Raw genomic sequence first — 10,875 nt, 5'->3', positions numbered from 1 at the left:
CCTGACGAAGCCGGCAGGAGGCCGGCGAAAGCTAGGTGTTTTAATGTTTTAATAGCAATAAATTTTTGTAACTTTTTAATCTCCTGGTGGTCTCACTGCTTGTGACCCTTCGAACATGAATTTACCCAGGAGTCATCCTCCAATTTTTAGAATTTTAAAGGACATATATATATATATATATATATATATATATATATATGCTGTTCACCTACCTGAACTTTTTGTCAAGACCCAAGATTAAACCAATGTAAGAACTATAATGAATTCCATAATGAAAGGTCTATCACATAAAAGAAAGAATAAGAAATAAAATAGTTATTTACTGCTTTAATATAATGATGATTTGCAAATCATATTGAACAAAAGCAACTAAACATAAAATAAATGACATGATTTTGAAATTTGCTCTGCTTTTTAACAATGTAGTACTCTTTGAAAATTCATTTGAGTAAAAAGGTAGCATTTAAATTATTGTGTTTTTTAAATGATTGATTTTGACTTAAGTTGACTGCATTAAACTTCCATTGATGTTAATTTAATGGGCCTCCTCTTAATATATATTTTATCCAAAAGTTAAAAGGAAATTCTTCAGTTTCTGAAAACATCTGGCTGTCACATCACACACACACACGCATATATTATAAATACACACATATATACACATAAACATGTAAATTTTCTGAAACCACTTATTTTGAATAAGTAATTATTGCATATAATTCTTACATATTTCCACAAAAACTGGTGTTCCTTTGAACTTTCAATGGTAGTAAGATCACCACCATGTTGTTTGCAGAATGTCTGGGCTTTTTCTGCTGGCATTGTTGTATTACTGAAATAATATTCATTGTTTTCAAATTCAATCCAGCCATCTTCAACTTTTTTATAACTACGTGCTGCAAAAGTAGAAGAAACAACAAAAGTAGAAGAAATCCACAAAGCAAAAAGTGCCACTTGAAGATTCCACGCTGTCCTTTTAGGCAAAGCTCTTCTTTCCAAGCTCTTCTGAATATGAATGAGCACATCCAAAATACACATCCGTGTAATAGCTGGCAAAGTGACCTCAGCTGAGTGCTTCCAATAGCTGGAAGAGGCTTCTATGCCAGTGATGGCGAACCTTTTAGAGACCAAGTGCCCAAACTGCAACCCAAAACCCACTTATGCATCGTTGGGTGCCGGGTGGGCGTGGCCCATTAGGTGGGTGTGGCCCATTGGGTGGGCATGGCCAATTGGGTGGGCATGGCTGTGGTGATAACGACAGACTGGGTGGGACTAAAAAGTTCAATCAATCAATTCCAACTTTGCAAGATCTTTTTTTTCCCCGTGAAAAGTTGAAATTGACTGATTGATTGAACCTTTTTTTTTTTGCACACAGCGGCAGAGGTCTAAAGGGAAAAGGTTTTATAAAACCCAGCTGAAGGCCTAGGACCTTGCGTGCCCACAGAAAGAGCTCCGAGTGTCGCCTCTGGCACCTGTGCCATAGGTTTGCCACCACTGTTCTATGCAAATGTTCCAGAATACACAAATGTCTCTTCTGGGTATTAGATTCACTAGGGTGAATCATAGGACAAAGCAGCAAAGCAATGAGGAGGCCATTTTAATTTGCTTTCAGAAATAGCAGGAAAGAGGATGGGTTGTTGTCTTATGCAACTGCTTACATCACTTGATTCAGTCAAATCACTATCCAATGCAACCACTTCATCAAAGCTTTACATATTAGGGAATATTTTTTTAAAATGTCCAATGATTTCTTATGGCTATGAAACATGCCCTACTTTTTAGTAACACCTCTTTGGCTACAGCCATACTTCTACATATGTTTGGGAAGCCTCTACTTAATTAATGCCTGTGAAGAGAAAGTCAATCACACCATGGCACTTTCCTTTCACTTAAGAAAACTCACAATGTCAATAGCTTTATACCATCCAGAGCCAGCATCTGGCTTTTTTCAATGCTTTGGAAAATTGGTCTGCTTACAAACTCAACCATCATGCATCACATTTTAGGAATACTTCTTTATCTCATACAGCCAAATTTAGCTCAAAACAGTCTGATTCAAATCAAACTAAAATACAATGCACAATCATGTACATATTACATATAACATTATATGTACATATTACATATAACATTTTTGACATTAAATTGCCCAACCTACCAAAGTCGTCGACTGGTTCTGTATTTAAGGTTGTACCTGCAAAATTAAATATTTTAATCAGAACAAATTCAAGCCTAACCTTATGACATTACACCATTTTGCAAAAGGCAATCCACAAAAAGTAAAATGTTGTATTAGCTTAATGTATTTCTACATTTACAAGCAAATAAAATCATAGAAATATGGATCCAGGTTTTCTCCCAAATCCAGATGGCACTCATTTTTGAAAGAGCCAAAAAGGCCTGGCTCTTCACCAACTCCTTTGGCAAGGAAGTGTGAGATCCCTTACTTTATTGCACTTGCCATCTTTTATCATTTATTGGGTTTATTGTAGTTTCTTTGTTTGATTTGTATGAGTCCAGAGTCATTTAAAATCAGGCAGCATAAAGGTTTAATAAATTATTAATATTGCAATTATTATTACAAAATAATTTTTTTGCATCAATAATGCCAAAATTCTAGAGCATCATGTAGACATATTTAACATTGTACTGTGTTACTTAAATAGTCATATATACGAATATAAAATCTTCAGTCTTAAAAGGAAAAGTGAATTGTATTTAAGATCCCCAAATTCATCCCTCAAAAGGGGACCATCGTGAATGCTAAAAATCAAGGTTTACTGTTGTCTGTCCTAATAAAATATGTGACAATGAAAAACATATTACCTTTTGTAATTTGACAGATCCAATAATTTAACTGCCAACATTTCTCTGCTGACCAATATCTAGTATTTCCCCATATTGTTATGCATCCGTCACTTTCACTGTCTGAATACCAAGGAAATATTGGTTCATAGTTTACCTACAGTAAAATTAAAATATATTTACATATTTACTTTCTAAATCCATACATTTTAACATTTGGAAAAAGAAACAAATGTACCAAAACGGTGGAACAGTTTGCCTCCCAGAGTGGTAAGTTAAGAACTACCTGTAAAAACAACTTCTATTTTCCACAGGGAAACTTGATAACATTTCTTATCCTGAGGTATTGATAAAAGTCAAGTTGTAATCACCTTTCTAAAACCAGTCATGTTCAAGCCAACATCAAAGCTGATACCAGCCACAGCATAGAAAAACTCAAAGAAAGAGTGCAAGATCAGAAGATGTGAAGAGACCTTGCCCATAGAATTGCCAAGAGTCAGACAAGACTAAATGAATAATATCATCATCATCACCATCAATGTTCAGGCCATATGGACCTCAGGGAGAAAGCTATTTCAAAGGAGGGGAGAAGGGTCATTTTTAAGGTCACTGAAAGGAGGGACCCAAATCAAGTTTGTTCTACCAAATCCTATGAACAGGCATAAAGAATTGGAAGAAGAGAGTCCCAAAGATACGCAGGTTTCAGCCATGCAGATTTTAAAGAGATTAACCAGCAATTTTGATTGCAGACTGGTAAAATGTAGTTTTCAGATAAGAGATGTTGTATTGATGAATCATGACACATCCATTACTACTCAAGATGCTGCATTCTGGACCATATTTAGCTTCTGTGCAGTTTTTAAAGGCAGCCTCATGTACAGCACATTTCAGCAATCCAAATGAGAAAGCAAGATAGGTGCGACTGTGGATAGCTTCACATTCTAAGAAAGGCTGTAAATGGTACAATAGATGAAGTTGTGCAAAAGTCCCTCCTTCTCATAATTGAAGAAAGTTCCTCAAGCAATAGCCATGAGCCAAGAAGGACAACAGTACAGAACAAGGGAGCATGATTCCATCCATAACTAGAGATGGAATCTCCCTCCCTTCTTAACTCCAAATTGCTCCATCTTGCTGGGATTAAGATCGCTAAGGTCTTATTTAAGTCTTCTCAATTTTAACTTTTTTTATGTTTAACTTTTTATCATTTTGTAAGTCACTCAGAGTAGCTTTATCAATGAGATGAGCAGCATATAAATTAAATAAATTAATAAAGTAGCAACCTCCAGACATCAAGAAAAGGGGCTCAAATGAATCACCTGTTCATTCAATGGCTGAGATATAAAGTTATGTATCCCTCACTGATCATATTGAATGTGTCAATGGATCATATTCCCAACCAGTTTTAGGTAGATGCTAAATAAAAGTGAGAAAGGTATCAGGCTCTGAGACAACCCAAAATCCATGGCTTAGAATTTGATACCCATGCCAGTTGAAATCTCCACCTGAGAAAGAATGACGATAACAATAGAGTCTTCCTCTTTGCCAGTTCGCAGAGTTGATCCAGAAGGATACCATGGTTGATGGTAATTAAAAGCCACTGAGAAGTCAAGTAACATCAACAAGGGTGCAGTTCCCAGTCATTAGCTTGCAAAAAGCCAGCCATAAGTATGACTTGTGTATCTCCACTTTCAACTTAAAGATATGGTTCCATGTAATTAATTTTTTCCAGAGTTCTTTACACTATAGCAAAGAACTAACTAAAGACAGTTGGATATAGATCAATAATTGTCTAATATTTTTGGATCAAACTATTCTTCTGAAAAGGTAGAACACACTTCTTCAAGACATATGGCACTGGTCCATCATCCAAGACTGCATTCATTACACCCCCTACACTGAATCCTTGTCACTTTTCTGTCACTTTTCTTTTATTCCCCCATAGTGATACAGATTTTTCTGCTAGTAAGGAAAGGAACAAGAGGAGTGAAATCCAATACTTATTGCTTGCTCAGTTCACTCCTTCCTCCCCAAACTGAATCCATCTTCCTTGCCTTTCCTTCCTTTCTGGGTCACCACCACAATGATAAGCTTCTATCTATCTCCTTGATCTCTCTAGATCTCTTTTGTTCTTTAATTGCTTTGGAGGTTTTCAGTTTTCCCCAGGAGCTCAGACATCATGATGATACTTGCTCAGCCACCATGCCCTCTGCTTTTGTTAGTTGCAATAGCATCATCAGTATCAAATGGCTCCAATGAGGCCAATAGCAGCAACAGCAATATTCACAAACGTAATACATAAACAGTCATGATGTCCTGTATTCTACCATCATCCCCCAATTGCACCTTTATGACCATTAAGAATATACGCCATATTAAACATCCAGCTCAAAATTGTAGGTACTTGAAACTACTCAACATGATACTTAGGAAAAGGACCACCTGGAGGTCCTCTTACTTCAGCAAAAACGGATAAAGGAAAAATTAGCAGAGTGTGAAATGAAAGATTTCAAGTAATTTGTAAGTTCTATAAGAACAATGCAATCAAACCTTTTTTTCAATAGCAGTCCATAGAAACTGTCAAAATAATCTGAACCAGGTCAAATAGCAACAACATGTTATATTAAGATTTTAATACTTGATTTAACACTTAGAATACTGTTATATGTCTGAGGAAATGTCTAAAAGAAATATTATTAATACCTGTACTCCACTAAATATTAAGAATACTGACAATTTCAGTTAACATTGTGTTATGCATTTAATAATTTACTTACAGGAGATCCATCAATCCAAGTGTATCCTGGGCTGGAACCTACAATTCTTAAACCAAGCCAGCTCCTTTGTGATTGTAATCTAAAATGTAATAATCAGCACATATGTTAAAATATAATTTATGCACATGCCTTTCTTAAATAGAACACTGCAATTTTCTTTCTGTGTTTACTTTTTCACACATAGAACATAAGTATGTCAGCAAATGAATAACCCCAAGAAATATCCAAGCTCTTAAATATGGCATATGTCCTTACAGCTGAAATATGCTATCTATTTGAATGGGGATAGATTCTGATGACTACAATGTAATTTATTTAAGTAATCATGTATACTAGAAGCCTTGTTACTTTATTGAGATGATGATAATTATGATTGAATCTACACTTCTGACCATTCATTATTATTTCTGTTGTAACAACTTAAGAAGTTTTTTTTTTAAATAGTGATGGTGATCTTATCCACTGATTATTGACATAAATTGGATCTCTAATTCTGAGGGCCCTGAGAGAAAACTTAACTACATGCAAAGTACTTCAGAATGAATATACTGTATGCGAGATTATAAAGTTAACACTAATTATATATTTCATGATGATGAATTCAGTGCTCCAATAAACACTTTGCCAGGAGTGTTTCTGTCTTGAGATATAAAAAATAAAGTTTATATACTCACATTTTGTTTAATAAATGAAACTCTTGTTTATTATGAAAAGAAGTCAGGTGTCCTCCAATCAATTTACAATGGTCATATGCGTCATACCAATTTTTCTTTTCAGTTTTCTTTTCTGGATATGCCTAAATGCATATAAATACATCTCATTACAGATCAACATTAATACTGCAATTGTCTACTTCCCTTCTTGGCTGATTTTAATTATCTTTTCAGTTAAGCCCCCAAACTTTCATGTTTGGTACTTCCATTTCTTACATTTTTCTAACCATTACAATATCTATTGATATTAAAGAGAAAATGGGAGAAGTTAAAGGGTGAAGGTTTTTTTGCTGCTACCATAACTAGAGCTATGCAAATTGGATGTAAAAGAATACTTGCTGGATTTTCTGAGAAAAGAAAATCAGTTATTCTCCCCCTTCCACACAGGATGATGATAATGATGATGATTTTACACACACACACACACCACATTTAAAATACAGTTAGGCAGCCAGTTTGGTGTAGTGATTTAAACTGGGAGACAGTGAGTTCTAATCTCACCTTAGACATAAAACCAGCTGGGTGACTTTGCCTGTCACTCCCTCAGTCCTAGGAAGGAGGCAATGGCAAACCTTTAATCAAAAAACTTTGCCCAAGTAACTGAAGGAATTTATCCAGGCAGTCTCAAACAAACACAATTGAATGGAAGAAAAAAAAAAGTATTATGACAAATCTACACAAGTGAAGTTGTGAAGAACTAAAAATATACGAAGCATTGATTGCATCAAAAATGCCAACTTTTAACCTTTCTATTAGAGCCATAACTATCTTAGGCTAATTCAATAATAATAGTCGTCATCTTGATTGTATTGTTTAGACCAGGATTTCTTGGGACACAGTACCCCAGACAATAAATGGGGATCTCAGAGAAAGGGCCAAAGATATGCTGGCTGGAAAGGAACGTGACCAGTTTCCATGTTGCCTTCCTTATTCTTCCAGTCACTGCATTTCCTATTCAGAGGAGGGTTAATCATGGCTGAAGGCACCAAATTCCCTCGGGAAGGGACGGGAGAAGAGGCTGGGATGCCAGCTCCTGCTGCAGTGTCTGTCTCTTGACCTGGCCTGTCTCAAAGGGCTGAATCTGGTTGCCCAAACAAACTGGATGACTCCGACACTGACCCACCTTGAAGCAGACATTCCTTGTTGGACTTGCAGTCCATCCTTCAGGACATGGGGGAGGGGAGGTCGCTCTCGGGATTGGAGGAAGTGTCACCCCTTCAGCCAATTGCTTGCAAAGGAAAGGGGCCCTTTCCTCACAGTTCACAACATCCCACAGTCCAGCAGCATCTCCTGTTCTCATGGCAACGCAGCCGGGATTTGGGCCTAGCCGAATGGATGACAAAAGCCAGTTAAATTTAATGCATCTTCATATATAAGCTAAATAGGATAAATGCTTTCCTGCCAGAATTTATTTGCTCTGACAGACTCCATACCAGGCATTTTTGCATTCCAGTGACTGAACTGAATGGGGTCTCCATTGGTCCAGTTGAAAGTCCCTGGATTCCCTACATCCGAAAGGCCGATCCAGAAATATTTTTCAGGACGGTATCCAATTTGGCTAGTCAGGAAGGCCTGCTCAAATCTGTGGTAAAAATAATTCAAATCAGAATGGTCTCTTATTTTGCCTGTTTTCAAATTCTATAGATGGTTAATCTTAGGTATAGTTTACACTTTTACTAGTCAAACCACCTAAAAGGATTGTTGTGGAGAAAATAAGAGTCAGGAGTATTCGGTACATATTTCTACATTTAAAAGATGGGATAAAATTATGACTATCATCATCCTCTTAGATATGAAAGTACAACACTAGATTTAGAGATTCCTGATCAGAGCTAAGAAGCCCCCATAACATATATTAAGGTTAGGAGGACAGAGGTGAATCTTTCTTACAGCAAAGACTATAGGGCAGTATTCTCCTGAAGATTTAGGATAAGGGCAGGCCTCCATCTTACTGAGGTCTCTTCATAAATGCTGTCTGAGGCAACCATCCAGAATGGCCAATGGTAGGGTCTGCCCAATCCCTGCTACAAATAAAAAAGTCACCTGTGGTAGTTCTCTTGACCTAGATGTCTGACCTAGACTGCAGTTGCATCATAACATTCTCTACAGCATTATTTCCCAATTTTGGCAGTTTTAAGATTGTAGACTTCAACTCCCAGAATTCCGTAGCTGTCTGGTGAATTCTGGGAGCTGAAGTACAAATATTTTAAGGTTGCTGAATTTGGGAAAAACTACTCTACAGCAGTGGTCTCTATATTTTTTTGATCACACATCCTTATCAGTAAAAAAATTAAGTGTATATCTCAATATAACTATGTTTGTTTGTAAATTATATCTGTATTATTTTACTGGTGTATTATGCATATTATAAAACATAATTCCAAATGTATATTATACTTTTTATATTCTTTATATTAAGTATTAGTTGCTAATTTTTTTTGGAGAAACAATAAAATCCTAATATTTTCTTCCTGTACAGAAATGGATCAAGTATATGCATCCCAAGTTGGAGAGCATTGCTCCAAAAAATTCTTCATAGTATATTAATATAGCATTCCTATCTGGAACACCATAAAAGAAGCTGGTTTAGAATAAGTGTTGCAGCAAGATGTTACATCCTCATTCCTACATACTCTGAAACCCCTTTTGGAAATTGGAAAAACTAAAGAGCTGAATTAACATTAAAATATATCCTGGAAAACATTTATTTTGAAATATTCATTAATCACAACAATAATCAGTAATCCATATAATACTCAAGGAAGTAAACCAAGCTTTAGATGATATGTCAAATGAACTCATGTAAAATTAGAATGAAAAATTAGGCATAATTCAGAAAAATGAACAATCCATAAACATCAGAATAAAATAATAAACAGTTTAGAATCAAGGAATGAAATATGTGGAAATGTCTTCCATGTTTAGATTTTTTTTGTATGTGTCACTAGGTATCATAGTACAATTTACTTTAAAGTAAATTAATTTAAAAATATATTTACTGTTTTCTTTGTTAAGTAAAATGAGAAAAAAGTGATGAATCCTCTGCAAATAGTTGATCCACTTATCTTGAGCTCATTCGTAAGGATGATAGATAGATAGATGATAGATAGATAGATAGATAGATAGATAGATAGATAGATAGATAGATAGATAGATAGATAGATAGATAGATAGATAGAATATTTTTGCTTTGTTCCTTTCACCATATTTTACCTATTCTCCACAGAGCTCAGAAATCCTTGGTTTGTTTCACAAGATGTCTTTGCTTCAGAAAATGTTCCAGGTGTCTTTCCAATTAAGTAACAATAGAAATCATACCGTTTCCAATCCTGTTGACATAGCATACATACACATATAGAACATTAGCCTGTGGTGTTTTTTTTTATTTCTCACATTTTTATCCTGCCCCAATCCAAAGATTCTCAGATTCACCAAATTATCTTCATCAAAGGGTGGCTTTTAATTATTTTAACTTCATATTTTATCTGATACATAGTGATAGTCTTAGAATCTAAAAGGCTGTTAAATCAATAAATGTTGATAGACATATATTCACAGCATTCAATTTCTTTGTCAATAGCTTTAGATTTATTTAATTTTGTAAGAACATTGTTGCAATTTGGATGTCCAATTACTATGGCCAATACAAATCAGCATTTTTCAGTTTCAGATTCAGTCCAATCCAAATATATTTCTATTCAGAAAAAATATATCAAAACATGTTACTTCTGTTTAGTCATTATCTCAGATAGTTTTTCTTTTTTTGTCATATAACTGCAGGGAAAATCTTTCTATCTATATGGTTGCTAAGAGTCGACATCAATGTTAGGAGTGGAGGGGAATGTTCATCTGAAGGCAAAACTAGCTTCCTGGTTGATATCTCCAAAACTTCATAAGAAGATAAATAACTATTATAAAAGATCAATAGCTATATAGTTCTTTAGACTTACTTTTTGGCATTTTGTATCAGGAGTTTCATCTGTTCCAGGAAGAAACTCTGAAGCTTCTTTTTTACAGATGTACCCTAATTCCTCTTCACAGAAATAATCTGCCCAGTATCCATTCTGAGGATGGAAAGGTGAACAAATCTCACTGAAAAGGAATCCATTATTTTTACCCTTTCCTATTTTTTAATGATTTATACAATTTTTGCTTTTTTTTCATGAGCTGGACTATTAGACAATACTTGTTATTGCTGCATTTGTCTAAAATGTGCAGCCACACTAACATCTTGCAAAAAGATGTACCGGTAAGTGTTTAAATTAAGTTGGGAATGATAAACTGAGACCTGGCTGGGCGTGGAAGGAGGAGTGCTTCTGGTGGACATCTGCCCGCCGGGTTTTCAGGCATTTCATCGGCCGAGGACCCGGGGTAGGGGCGGGGGGGTAGCGGTCATTATAAGGGAGAGCCTTTGTCCTAGGGAGACCACTGTGCCTCAGATAGATGGCGTGGAGTCCCTCCTGGTGAAATGGGGGCAAGGGGTGCAAGTGGGCTTGTTGATTATATACCTGGCTCCCTGCTATGTATCAACAGCCCTGCCTGAGCTGGCTGACGTGATAGCCGGGGTGGCAGTTGAGACCCCC

The 10,875-nt window shown here is 35.8% G+C and overlaps 1 protein-coding gene across 1 annotated transcript in view; it reads right to left on the bottom strand.

The window, feature by feature from the left end:
* The window catches only part of LOC107283311 (macrophage mannose receptor 1-like), a 44,489-nt gene that overhangs the window by 18,308 nt on the left and 15,306 nt on the right, over window positions 1-10,875 (bottom strand). The window contains exons 9-17 of the mRNA XM_029283184.1: window positions 10,243-10,356; window positions 9,506-9,621; window positions 7,726-7,874; window positions 7,416-7,615; window positions 6,254-6,375; window positions 5,576-5,658; window positions 4,286-4,402; window positions 727-896; window positions 213-280 (exon numbers count right to left, since the gene is read on the bottom strand). Of these exons, the coding sequence (XP_029139017.1) occupies window positions 213-280; window positions 727-896; window positions 4,286-4,402; window positions 5,576-5,658; window positions 6,254-6,375; window positions 7,416-7,615; window positions 7,726-7,874; window positions 9,506-9,621; window positions 10,243-10,356 (1,139 nt within the window). The remainder of the gene's footprint in view (window positions 1-212; window positions 281-726; window positions 897-4,285; window positions 4,403-5,575; window positions 5,659-6,253; window positions 6,376-7,415; window positions 7,616-7,725; window positions 7,875-9,505; window positions 9,622-10,242; window positions 10,357-10,875) is intronic.

This window comes from Protobothrops mucrosquamatus, unplaced genomic scaffold, assembly GCF_001527695.2.
Source record: "Protobothrops mucrosquamatus isolate PMUCROS unplaced genomic scaffold, P.Mucros_1.0 scaffold33, whole genome shotgun sequence".
Taxonomy (NCBI): domain Eukaryota; kingdom Metazoa; phylum Chordata; class Lepidosauria; order Squamata; family Viperidae; genus Protobothrops; species Protobothrops mucrosquamatus.
This window is presented reverse-complemented; position numbering and strand designations above follow the sequence as displayed.